General features: G+C 38.0%; 1 protein-coding gene across 2 annotated transcripts in view; it reads left to right on the top strand.

Annotated features, from left to right (window-relative positions):
- Positions 1-13,887, top strand: part of cadm3 (cell adhesion molecule 3) — a 177,043-nt gene that overhangs the window by 134,955 nt on the left and 28,201 nt on the right. For both annotated transcript variants that reach the window (XM_015387098.1, XM_015387087.1), the window contains exons 6-7: positions 8,356-8,526; positions 9,085-9,187. In XM_015387098.1, coding sequence (XP_015242584.1) covers positions 8,356-8,526; positions 9,085-9,187 — 274 coding nt within the window. The remainder of the gene's footprint in view (positions 1-8,355; positions 8,527-9,084; positions 9,188-13,887) is intronic.

The raw sequence follows: 13,887 nt of genomic DNA, 5'->3' as shown, positions 1-13,887 counted from the left end.
AACTTGCAACCTTCTCAGAGCATAAGCGCACAGCTCTTGACCACTAGGCCAACACTCCCCCACTTACAGACTGCTTTAAAAGATCCGCTTGTTTAATTGATTGGCAAATATGGAAGGTAGAGTGTTTTAGAACTACGTGATCTACTGAGATCTAATCGTTTACGGAGAATTCTTGAAATAAATAGAAAATATCTAATGAGCAGAAGTTGTGTGGATAATCCTGCTAACAGACAAACAATCTGAAAAACTCGCACGGAAAGAAAAGACAATTGATACAATTACTTTAGTCTTCGGCTCTCAGACCTCAGCAGGAAACATAGCACTGAATTTAGATTGATATGCATGAACAGGAGTAAAGAACAGGGCTGTTTCCCCACCAGGCCTGAAACTGGTGGTAGAGTGGAGATAGATGAAGTTGGTCAGTCTGTAGACTGCTGGTTAGTGAGAGAGGATGCTGAGCTTAATAAGGAGATCGAGCTGACTCCATGAGCTGATACTAGAGCTTCACTCTGGGACCTGGAAGATGGAAGTCCAGTTGGATAACACAGGTTGAGAGAACCTGTCCATGATGAGCAAGCATGAAGCAACAGTGGAGAGAAAAAACTCCCCTTTAGGAAGGAACATTTGGCAGAACCAGGCTCAACATGGCGGTCTTCTGTAGGACAGGTTTAAATGAGTTGCGGAATGCAGTAAAAGTCTGGGAGGAATGAAACTGTGATGAAGTTTAGCTACGATGGTCGAGGTGGGTTGAAACGGGGTCATCCGAACGAAGTCAGATACAGCACAACCCCCGCCTGCGTACTAGGTAACATAAGAGTTGCGAATCGGAGGCCTTTTAAGATGAACTCTGGATGCTGATTGGCTTTCATGGAGGCGTGGTTCAAAGCTGATTGGCTGTGTCGTAGGCGGATGAAGGCGAGTAATCAGTTTATTCAGTTGAATTTCCGCCTAGGCTTCATTAAATAAAACTGCTAATTTGATTATTTACTGTGTGCACATTTGGCAGAATTCTGACTCCATAGATTTGGGAAATAACAGATTGCTTGGTGTGTTTTGTCTCTAGAACTACTGCAACATTCTTTATGTTATCAGCTAAAATAGTTGCAAACTGTTAACTTGGTTATATTTATTACCCTTAATGTCACTTCATGCTATCAGAGAAAGTAGGTATACATTCTCCGCCCATGGCTTAAGTAATGTAACCTAGGTAAAAAAAAATACTTATGAACTTGAATGAAAGCAAATGTCAAAATCATGACTGGGTTACTTCAACCTTTTGCTCTGCTGTGTTGCATTCAGGAATAACCATCTTGTTTCAACCTTTTGACACGGAGAACCGTAACAGAAAGCCCTTTTTTTCATTTTTTTTCCCAAGCACGTCTGAGTCAGACAGAGCAAAACTGAAACTGCAAAGCAGCAAGAATAAAACTACACTACATCCTTTCAAATATGTATCTAGCTGGAGCCTCAGAGCATTAATGATGAAGATTAGCCACCTTTCGGTCTTTGATTGGCTCTTGAATTAACATATTTTTGATTTATTGCAAGTAGAAAATTAATATTAATATAGTTTCCAAGGAAAATAAGGAGATGCAATCCGTTGCATTTGAGAGATTTTAACTACAGATTGGTTACAGACTTTTCCCTGCAGTCAAAGAGAGCCGCAAATGAATGCATGAGAGTGAAGTGGGAGGTACTCCATGCACTGCTTTGCTATTACGGTTTACACTGATGTCAGTCATTTTATTGTGTATTGCTGAATTCCTGTGTGTAAGCACTCACTGGTATGGAAGGAGTCTCCCTGTGTTTGGTTTGTGTGAAATACCAAAGAGGAAGAGCGGCAGCTTAACAACCATTCATTTATGTTCCTGAATAAAGTGCAATCCGTGTGTGAGAAAGACTCAAATTTCATTTTGTCAAAAAAAAAGTTTTTTTTAGCACTTCTTTAGGAAACTATGAAATATGGGGTTTGATTAAGCACAATAGGACAACATGTTAATGCTGATGGGGGATTGATTTCTCTGGCTACTGAGGACGTGCTTTTGACCTATTTGTTCCATCAGCTGATGGATTAACTGACTAACTGTCTCAGCTCAGCTTATCCAGATGCTCCGTTCAAAAGCACCCATCTCAAACTCTCTCAGCACAGTTAACTGCTTCATGCAACTGCCTGATTCTCCTAATGTGATTATACTCTGGTGGATTGCATGCTTCAGGGTGGATGCAGCTTATCTCAATGGCATCACAAATTGAGAGGTGGTTGTTCTCCACATTGTGCCAGGAGCCTCTCTTTGTTTCCTGTATCAAGCAGGGGGAATTTTATAGAAAATTATGTGTATCCCATGCAATTTTAAGTAGCTGTGTAAGTAGAGTGTAGTTGAGCTGAAATATTAACGAAGGAGAAAGCTGCACACACTTTAACTAATGCTGTGGAAATATGATTAAATATTGATGTGAATTTGAATGATTTATCATTCATTAAAAATGTTACTTTCATTATGTGACATTTTGGAATCAACTTGAATTTTTTAACATTTTGTAAACTGTTGAACTGGTTTCAAATAAACTGCAGTGTATTTTTTGGCAACAATATCAGAACATTTTTGACTTATTTTAAGGATTTGGAGCATTAGGTTCACAATATTTTGTAAACATCTCAAACCTTCTTTTCTATTGCAACCCAAAATGTAAACTTTAAGTAGGATTTTGCTTGATAGTTACAAAGAAATTAAATCAAAACAATCTGAATGCGAATAATATGAAAGTGGAGTGGATTTATGTTCAGGCCCTTTTATCTGGTACCCCTAAAAAAAAATCCATTGTTACATAGCACAACATCCACATGTGATGCTATTTTATGAAAGCGTCAATATTTTTTAGAGAGCAGTAATGAACCATTAAGTCAGAGAAAACCTGCAGATAGCTTATGAAGAAAATGCTACAGAAGTTTAAATCAGGGTTTTTGCCTTCTGATTGACTAGCTACCTCTCCTATAAGGAAACAGCATTTGTTTTAGCATGATACACATACATGCTTTTTGTTTTGTTTTGTTTTGCTTTAAGGGCTAAAAATGTGATAAAAATTCAACTTTTTATTTTTTTATTTACCGTACTAAAGACAGGCTAATTGTTACATCTCTGAATGCAGTATAATAGCTTGCTGCCTGTACTGTCTTTTATAAACTCTGCTTATATAAGCACCTGTGATCCATCTAACACCTGATTTATAATCACCATATGAAAATATGGCAAATTAAAGGATTACAGAGACAAAGTTTTACCAATTAACACATCAACAGCTTATTGCATGTATGTGCACCTGGAATAGGTGGTCAGGTTTTCATTTTCAGAGATTGCATTTGTAATTGTGTCCCCATATCATCCTGGAAACTCTTTCTGTTATGAAAATGACAAGAAATGTGGGTCTACAGTAAGTGTGTATACATCTGTTTGTATGTAGACAAGTTCCATCAAAACAGAGGGGCATGTGAATGTTGGGAATGGTCATTAGAGTTTAGATAAACTGTACTGTCTGGTTTTACTGGTCAGGTAAGGATCTTTATAAATCTTCAATAAACTCAGTACTCAATATTATGTTATAGCTTTTATTTGGATTATTGCTGAAATTTAAAAGATTTACTGAACTTTCAGCTATTAATTGCTCCTTTGTGTTTGCCACCCTGTTAACAATCTCAACCTGGAAATAAAACTTTTACAAACATAAAAGAAAACAAGAACTTATTTTATTTTTCCTTATGGTTTGTTGACGTTAAAGTTCATAGCTTCAACTTTTTGATCAAAGGGTTTATTAAAAACAAATACATTCACAGAAGGCCCTCGAGTTGTACAAAATTAAAAAACATTTACTTTAAAAAAGTATACTGCATAAATATTTGTTTTATAAATTCTGATGGGTCCAAAATATCTAAATTACTTCTGGTTATGATGCTTTTACCTATTGTTTTTAACATATCCCTTTAAAGTTCCAGTTTGTCTCTTCCTTTTACTGCTCTTCACACACAACTCTATTAGGAACATTGGACTTTCTTTTTTTTTACCTGATAGTCTCATTATGAGATAGGTAGATAAAAAAAACACTATTGATGAAAAATAAAGAAATGAATTAATTAAAATTTTCCTAATAAAAATGTGGATTTCATTTCATGTTAAGGCAAACAATAATGTGTTATTTCATGTGAATGGAGGATGTGTGCTACACAAGAGCCTGTGGGCAAACAAACAGGATTCCCCTGTTCTCAAGGTTAGGAGTTCTATGGTCTTTAATAAAGGTGCTATGTGCTGTCTGTGTGTGAGACTGGAAGGATAGTGGGAGAGACAGGCTGCAGCAAAAAGACTGGCATAGGCTTATTGAAATGCACCTGGAAAGTAAACTAATTTTCTCAGCGGGTCAGAGGACTGGTTATGGTAATAAAAAGAGAGATGTCATTAGATTCAGAGGTATTTGAAGTGCTCTCTGGTGTGGGTGAAGGTAGAGGGTTGGGGGGAGAGGGGTTTTTGAGGGGGGCAGCAGTGTGTGGAAGAAAAAAAATGTAATGTGTGTGTGTCTGTGAGTGTTTTTCAGTGTGCTTCCCTGCTACTATCTCTGTCTCCTCTGAGGGTAGTTATTCATGAGCTTGACCTACATGTGCCCATGCTCAGGCGTGCATTTGCGAGTGTGTTTGTCAACCCATGCAGGAGTAAGTGCCGAGGTTCTGGCCCGCTCTCCAAGATTCACAAACCACTTTCACGGTCTGAACCAAACTACTCGGTCTGATATATTTTCCTACAACAGATGGAGATCTTTAAATCACAGTCTCAACTGCAGTTATGCTTTTACAGCGGAACTATAGCAGATTCTGTGGCTTCACACACTCACCTAAACATGCTCAATTCTTCTCTTTCTCCTTTCAGAAATGTAAAGGATACGCTTAAGAAACAGTCAATACACAAATATAAATGACAAAATATGGCTTTAACAGATGGCTGATTCTTCTCATCGTGAGGATTACTGGCCCCCTTTGTCCTCCTCCTGTCCAAAGCAATGGTTTATAACCAAGTGAAATGCGAGCGGTCTCCTAAGCAACAGCGAGCGAGTCAGCCTGGAGAAGGCTGGAGGTAGCAGCATTGGATCTTTAGCCTCTCGTGTCCCTTTGATGTCCCTCAGCCTAGACGTTACAGACAGCCCTGGATGGTAAACATGAACATGAACAGGCAGTGTGAAGTCTACTGATGTTTGCAGACAGGGTCATGAGTAATGAGGCAACATTTGCATGACAGAACAGCTGCCATACATTTCTGTTTTTTTTTTTTTTTTTGTTGTTGGTTTTTTTACAGTTTAAGCGTACTAGCTGTGATAACTGAGTAATTCCTCCCCTTGTCAGCAGTTGTGTTGTGCCTGCTATTTGCTGTATTTCTGCACTGGATTTACATTACTAATTACATATGGATGTTAAAAGGCTCATGAGGATCAACAGATAGGAGCAATTTGGACTCACTTTCCATGTTAGGTCCCAGTTCTCATATGTAGCACAGATTCAGCAAGTTTTCAAAAGTGGCTGATAAGAAAGTTTCAACTATTTCAAGAAGGATTTTTAACAGGTCAGGATCTTGGCTTGGGCTCCATGGTGGTGCAATGGGTGGCACTGTTGTCTTGTAGCAAGATGTCATTAGATTCAGAGGTGTTTGGGTTTGACTCCCAGCCTGGGGTCTTTCTACATGGAGTGTGCATGTTATCCCCGTGCATGCGTAGGTTCTCTCAGGGTACTCCAGGTACTCCACAGTTAAAAAACATGACTGTTAGGTTAATTGGCTTCTCTAAATTGTCCTTAAGTGTGTGTGAGTGTGTGTGTGCATGGTTGTGTGTCTTTATGTGTCTCCGTGTTTCCCTGCAACAGACTGGCGACCTGTCCAGCTTGTTCCCCCGCCTATCGCCCATAGACTGCCTGAGATAGGCAATGGCCCCACCGTAACCCTGACAAGGAAAGAGTGGGAGAAGATGGATGGATGTTGAATGAATGGAGGATCTTGACTGGCCCCACATGGAAAAAAAAAAAACATCTGATAGGAAGTACTTCCTTGGAATGGGATATTGACACCAATGTGATGCTTAGACAAGTGTGAAGACTTTATAGAGTTGTATCCCTTTAATTGTCACAGTTAAAACAAGGATTAATCAAGGTTAGGATATGTAGTGTTATGAAATTGCCCCATAAACTGAGTTAGAATAAAACTGAAACCATTGATTGTCATTGGATTCTTGTAATTTGCCTTTGTTACTTTAATAGGGAAAGTGGTTTTGGCGTCCATCTTGTGATGGTGTCTGGTCGCTTACTGTCCACCCCAATGCCACAGCCCTTCTAATTCCCCCAGCAGACCTTCATTTCAAATTCACTCAGCAACCTAAGACTAAGATTGTATTTGATTTATTGAAGTTCATTTAATCAGAATCAATATTTGTTTAAACATTTTACAGTACTGTTTATTTTTAAACAAAATAGGGACATTATTTGAAACAGTTAAGAAATGTTTTTGGGCGAGAGGCGGGGTACACCCAGGGCAGTTCGGCAGTCTATCGCAGGGCACAAGCTTAACCATCTATCCATCCAATTTTCTGGCATGCTTAGCCCTGGCATGCTGACCCCACAAGCACCCCTTGTGGGGTCACAAGGGGTGCTTATGCCTATCTCCAGCTGTCAAAGGGCGACAGGCGGGGTACACCCTGGACAGGTCGGCAGTCTATCGCAGAGTACAAGCTTAACCAGGTTTTCTAAATCCAACATGTAGACTTTTTTTATTCCCTCTCCTGGACCACAGTCTTACAAGCCTTCAGCTGATGGTATTTTTTCTTGCAGTTTTTAAAAGTTTCAGACGAAAAGTTTTGTATTCTTTCAAAATGTGGTTTGATTGGAATACATATTTTTTTTACATAAATAATATATATTTGTATTGCTATAGATGTTTAGACAGACTTTGTCCAAAATGTGTGTATCATCATTTCCCATTGAAATGTTCCTAAACTGTGTTAGCTAAGAGATGTATTTGCTAGGTATAACTATTTCGAGTCTAAAGAAGAACACATGAACGCACATTTAGCACACATTAGGACCCTTTGAATATCCGTGTGAGACTTTAGAGATATCTGTATGGTAGATTAGGTGTAGACGATTGAGTAGGTTTAGAATCCTCAAACTGTGCCACAAACAGTTAAAACTGAAGACAATTAGGACTGAAATTACAGTCATCAGGGCTTTATTTTCCTCTTTAGAGAATAGTGCACAATGTCTCTTTTAGGTTTTCTGTAGTCCATTATAATATGTACAAATTGCTTCCATTTTCTTCGCTGATATTCCTATAACTTGGTGGGATCATTAAGCTGAATGAATGGGCTTAAATGTGGATCAGCTCATAAAGAGGGTTGCAAGGCCATTTTCTCAGATTGGTCAATGGCAGGGGAGCAGTAAGGAGAGCAGGATACCTTAATTACAAATCTGTACCAGCAGATTATATGATCATACTGACAATGCTGATGTGTAAGTATAAAAAATGTCCTTTTGGTGAAATAAATTAAAGCTATTTTGTAAAATTGGAAACACTGTGACAGACAGAAAATTAGACTTTTCTGGCAGTTTGATCGGGTCCGTGTGTATTTTATGGATCTGAATGTATTTTACTCGGTGTGCTGTGACAATATGATACACCTCGGTTGTTTCGTTTTAGTCATCCAGTCATTTTGGAACCAAAGCTGAAGCTGACTTCATATTCTTTGTGCAAAGTTTATTCTTAGTGAAGATTGCCGTTTGCTTTGACTGCCTCTTGTGACTGGTGTTGTTCAGTTTGTTTGGGATTTGTCAATTGTAAAAGGAGCCAGGATTAGAGTTAGCTCTTCTAGGTCAGCTCCTTTGTAGGAGCCTCTCCTTGCAGGTGGACATGACTGTAAACATACTGCATGTTACATTGCAATGGTTTCAGATCAAATGAATGCATGTTATCATGGCAGTAAGTAAGGATTCATTGATCTGGTTCAGACATTACTTTATTTAGCTGTAAAAACAAATGATGAACACAGACATGCCAAAACTATCTGACAAAGAGCCAATTTGAAAATCATTTCACATCTTGCTACATATTTATATTTGGATTTAGAACCGAACTTTGATTAGGCCATGATAACTTGCATTCAAAAGCAAACAGACACAATCTACAAAAGCTTAGGTAGAGCCGAAGTTTTAAAGATGTAGTTTTTATGATGCAAATACTCGTTTGTTTGCTTTTAATTAGGCTATACTGTACTAGATTCTGGCCCCTTCCACTTTTACTTTATAATATCTCCTCATCCTCTCATCTCTATTTGCTTCAGGGCGCCCAGATGTGGTTGAATCTGTTCCAGACGACCCCACTTACAATGTGAGCAGTGAGCTCATCCTGGAGGTGAGTGCCAGCGATGATAAGGCCATCATCTCCTGTGTCGTTGACCATGACTCCCTGAAAGATGAACAGAAGAAGACCGAGCAGGCGCTGCAAGTCTGGTGTAAGTCATCTGAGACTCTGGAACGTTTGCTGTGAGAATGAATGATGACAGGCAAGAGCATACAACAGTTTCAGGAGGATATAGTAAAGGAAAAGGTCTCTTCTATTTTGCTTCTTTGCTCTTTCGTGCTCTATTTTAAATGTATTACTTAGAAGTGTGGGCAGATTCAGCTCTTTTGTAGGCTGACTTAAAATGTCCCCTGTTTTAATAACAACACAAAGGCAGCGATTTCTTTTCTTCCTCCTGCTGCACTCAGCTAGAGCTGAAACACAGTGGGTGAGAAAATAACTTTTATCAGCTAAGAAGATGCCATAACTGTAGGTTTTGAGTCTGTATAAACGCTGCCCCCTTGTGGGCAATGTCATGGTACTACAACTTAGAGGTAAAGCAGTGGTATTGTGTAAGTGGATTATGTCATAGTGGGACGATGTATGTAGAACAGATATGATGAATGGATGAAAATGCATGTGGTTTGTGTTTAAAGCTCTAATTCATGTGTGATGTAAATGCATTGTGTCCATGTGTTTCTGTTTTAATGTGCTTGTCTTCTATGCACAGATGCTCCTAGGGTAGAGATCTCTCCGGAGGCAATAGACGGCAATAGAATGGCAATAGAAGGGCAGGGGTTTGCTCTGCATTGTAAAGGCCAAGGCAACCCTGAGTAAGTTAAACATTTACACATCACCCACTTCACTGTGTTAAATACATTTTTCTCCAGACACAGAAATTAGTTGACACAAACATTACCAAGTTACAACCATAACCTTGGTGTATTTGATTGGTGTTTCATATGTTAGAGCAACATGAAGCGGCTTATTGTGAAATGAATGGAATTTTGCAGTTCACACCATTGTTTATCAAAAATGCTGTTTTTCTCCTGCTTTAATACTTGTTATTGTCATGAATTGTATTTATTATGTCCTACATTTGCCTAAAAATTGAGCCGCTTTGTTAGAGCAGAGGTTCCAAGACATTTCTATGTGGCAGCCCCCCAAACAGCAGTAGCTGTTGACCAGGAACTGTATATCAAAACCAATGCTACAAAATATTTAAAGAAAGAATTAAACTTTTAGATGTTTTTCTTATTTCTATCACTATTAAATGATTATTACATTTGCTTAACATGAGCAGATTGACTCATGTTTTCAACACTGTATTATATTCCCAATAAATATCAACCTTTAAATGTTGACAACGACAGAGCAAAGAAAATTAAACTTCTATTAAGTGTCTATAATGGGAAGGCTGGGCTTAGTGAGTGTCAGTGCCACAAGCATGTCTTTATGCATGTGTTGAAGTACTGTTTATTTTTATTACTTTTCCAATAAAAAAGCCAGACTCAGAAAAGTAGGGTGTTGCAAAAGGGAAACGGCATGTCAGTGCCTGCTCTGCCGAAGTGGGATGGTCCTTTCTTATTTAGTCAGGGGAAGTCACAAAGTTTAGTTTTAAATCCACTGATTTTATCATTTCATTTGGATATAATAAAGCAAATAATATTTTATGTTTTTACAAAAGGTATTAAGTTATATATTAGTTAATTGATTAAAAATAGATGCCATTAATTGTCTTTATCTCCCTGCAAATTTTCTCAGCCCCCCTTTGCATACCCCATGGACGCGCAGCCCCCACTTTAAAAAATGACTCTGTTAGAGCATTAGTGAAGCAACAGCATTATGGAGAAAGAATTTGTAAATACATTTGTTTAATTATTTATTTGCTTAGTTATTCATTTCAGGCAATTACATGCATTGAAACATACACGTGCATACCAGTTCATCAAAAAAAAAAAAAAAAAAAAACAGACCTGAAAGGGAGTGGGAAGAAGAAAATGTATTAAATCCCACCCTAATGCTCATTCATAGTAATCATATATATATATATTTCCATCATCTGAAAGTGGTTGAGGTGGGAGAATGGCAAAGCCTAGTATATATTGGACCTACCTAAAAAAAAAAAAAACAGAATGAAGGGAGATCACCAAAAAGAAAGCCAAGAGGCCCACAGTAATGCAACAAATCCAGCTTTAATTGTCCAGTGACAAGGTGAAATTACAACTGAAACAAAGAAACAATATGTCAGGGATGCACAATGAAATAAAAGATTCTGGACTTCTTAATGAACCTGCTGTGTGCCCCTTAAACATACATTGTCTGAGGCAAAACATGTTTTTTTGTAGAATCTTGCTTTGAGAATGCTGTTCTGCAGCACAGATCAGAGAGCTGGTAAGAACAGCTGTAACAGCAGTCCTGGAGGAAAATCCATTAAAATCTCAGACTGGGCTTAAAAAAGCAGAGCTACAATGTTGAGATCAAAACATCTGTTAGCTTGATCCAGTCGAACGATCATTGATAAAGTATGACAATACTTGAAAATATATAGTTACAGATGACCTTTATCCAAACTAACACTGGGCTTTTGGGGAATGAAGAATGGGCCAAAATTCTAGATGCGCAACTGTGGTAGAGACATACCCCACAAACCAGCAGCTCTTTTCACCCGATACGTGCTGCACTCTACAAATAAAGATGATGATGATAATGAAGATGATGATGATGATGATGATGATGATGATGAATTACAAACTGTGTGTTTTGTCCCGTTGACTTTGCAATTATCCACTGAGTTCTTTTAGTTTATTTATATGAAAAACAATGTCTTTAATAGCATAAAACATGAAAACATTTCATGGGTATGAATATTTTGGTAAATAGCTGTGGAACCGAGGCTCTTGAATCTGTGTCTAGTAATGCTTTGTGAACTTAAGGTTATACATTATTGCTTTTTCTGAGAAAGCTGTCAACTTCATGCCAGCAAGTTTCTCTCAGAGGACTTTTGCAATCTCAGTTTTGACTCAATGTGCTTTTTTCCAATAGAATATGACATCACACTACATAAAAAAATGGCAGCTGAATAAAGGGTCAGTGCTCATTTCGGCTTTTTGGTGGAAGGAGAGAAGATGGGTATAGTCTGAGTTGCACTGGATGCCAAAGTTTATACTTTCACTTCTGATTGTTCTCTCTAGTATCACTTTAAACAAGACAGTGTTTAAACTTTCTCTCCAAATATTAGGAAAATAATCTGATCAGCGGTTGCTGCATTGTTTCCTTGCAGCAAGAAGGTCCTAGTATAAGATATATAATTCTGTAATTTTTCTGCATTGAGTTTGTATGTTCTTTTATGCATGTGGTGGATTCTTTCTGGGTGCTAAAATAGTGTAAAAACATTCATTTTAGGGCAACTGGTCTGTCTAAAACTGCCCTATTGATTCTGTGAATGTGTGACCTTGCATTGATCACCCTGAATAGACAATAAACTGAAGGATGTATGATTATAATGTCTCTCCATTAAAACCAAAACGGAATCATTAGATAATTTTACAAAATCCTCAACTCAGATAAAAAAGTAATTGCGATGGATCCCGCAAAGACTAAAGCTTCTCCAGCCGAAGCTGGTTCATGTTGGAAATCTTTATAATGGTAATCGGAACGACTTGGGCTCAATTCAAAGGACCCAAAAGCAAGACACCAAAGGCAAGGCAGGGGAGACAAAAAAGGGAGATTTACTTCAAAAAGAAGATGTAAGGTTACAAAAACCAGGTGGGAAAAAACAACTCAGGAGGAGCAGCCAGAGGCAGAATCTGATACATGGGAGGGACTCGTCAGGAATAGCTGAACACTAGAAAGTGACTACACTGAGCTCAAAGCAGAGGGCTGACGCCCCATCTTGGCTTTAAATGCTAAAAGGACTGATTAGTAAAGTGGCTTCAGATGAACAGAGGAAAGGGTAAAAAGGCAAAGATCAGGTTCACACCCTCACAGTCTAAGACACTGCTGCTGAGGGAGCGAGTTCATGATGGTTTTAAATAGTTTAAAACAGAGGAACTAATGAGTCGCGCTGTTGTGAGTGCCCACGCTGCCTGGAAACAATGCATCATCACTGCAGCAAAAAAAAGAGCTCCCTTTTTGTCACTTTACAGCAGTTATACATTACAGACTGTCACCAGGAAGCCCATAAGCATACATTAAATGCTTCAAGGACTTTTACTATAAATATGGGGAAATAGCAGCAAATATGCCAAGAATATAGATTTTTTTCAGTCAGTATTTGGATCATTTCCTTACATTATATCTTCTTTTGTTTTTTAACACAGAGCAAGTCGGAACACTCGGCATAAATAACAAGGCTTACAGAATTGGAAATAAGAGCTGTGCTATGTCTGTACCAGAGCCTGAATCTGTCTGTGTCGATTGGACCTCCCCAAGTATCCATGTGTCTCTTTATGTTTAAGGTCTCATTAGGTTTCAGCACTTTAGTGACTACCTAATTAGCGTGCCACAGTAATTAGGATCTTTAAAGGAAAACCAGCTTGGAACAAGTAACTTTATTCTCTGTAACAAGGGTTATCATTTAACTGTTACTTTTGTGTTTTTCTTTTTTTTCTATATTTTATCTTTTTTTAGTTATGGAAGCATTATTTTGTGGCCTCTTTGGGAATAACAGTGTGTCCTTAAAATTAAGTTCTGTTCAAAAGGTTATGTGGTGTTGATAAATTACTAATAGCAGTAATAATTCATTCTAGATTCATTTTTTCTAAGTTGTGGTAATTGTCTATTGTTACCTTTAGTTAGAATAGAACACAATAGGTGAGGATGAGGAAGATGTTGTAAATATATATATATATTAATTTTTTTTTTGGGACAAACCTTCTCATTTAAAGAGTTTTCTTTAGTTTCATGACTATGAAAATTGAAGATTCAAACTGAAGGCATGCAAACTATGAATTAACACATGTGGAATTATATACTTAACAAATAAGTGTGGAACAAGTGAAAATATGTCTTATATTCTTGGTTCTTCAAAGTAGCCACCTTTTGCTTAGATTGCTACTTCACAGACTCGTATGAACTTATCCTCAGCAGTAGACGTGACTCTTGATCTTTCTTTCCTTGGCCGGTCCTCATGTAAGCCAGTTTCTTTGAAGTGCTTGATGGTTTTTGGGATGGCAGTTGGGGACACTTTCAAAGTTTTGCCAATTTTTTTGGTCTGACAGACTTTCTTTCTTGCCATAATGCAAATTCTAACAGTCTAGTCAGTAGGACTATCAGCTGTGTGTCCGCCTGACTTCTGCACAACACAACTGATGGTCCCAACCACATTTATTAGGCAAGAAGTCCCACTTATTAAACCTGATGGGGGATACCTGTGAAGTGAAAACCATTTCAGGTGATTATCACTTGAAGCTCATCAAGAGAATGCTGACAGTATGCAAAGCAGCAATCAAAACAAAAGTTTCCTATTTTGAAGAACCTAGAATAAAAGACATTGTTTGACTTTTTTCACACTTTTTGTGAAAGTATATAA

This window comes from Cyprinodon variegatus, unplaced genomic scaffold (genome assembly GCF_000732505.1).
Source record: "Cyprinodon variegatus isolate N-32 unplaced genomic scaffold, C_variegatus-1.0 Scaffold17, whole genome shotgun sequence".
NCBI classification, from domain to species: Eukaryota; Metazoa; Chordata; class Actinopteri; order Cyprinodontiformes; family Cyprinodontidae; genus Cyprinodon; species Cyprinodon variegatus.
Note: the sequence above shows the minus strand (reverse complement) of the source record. Positions and strands in the feature narration are given on the sequence as shown.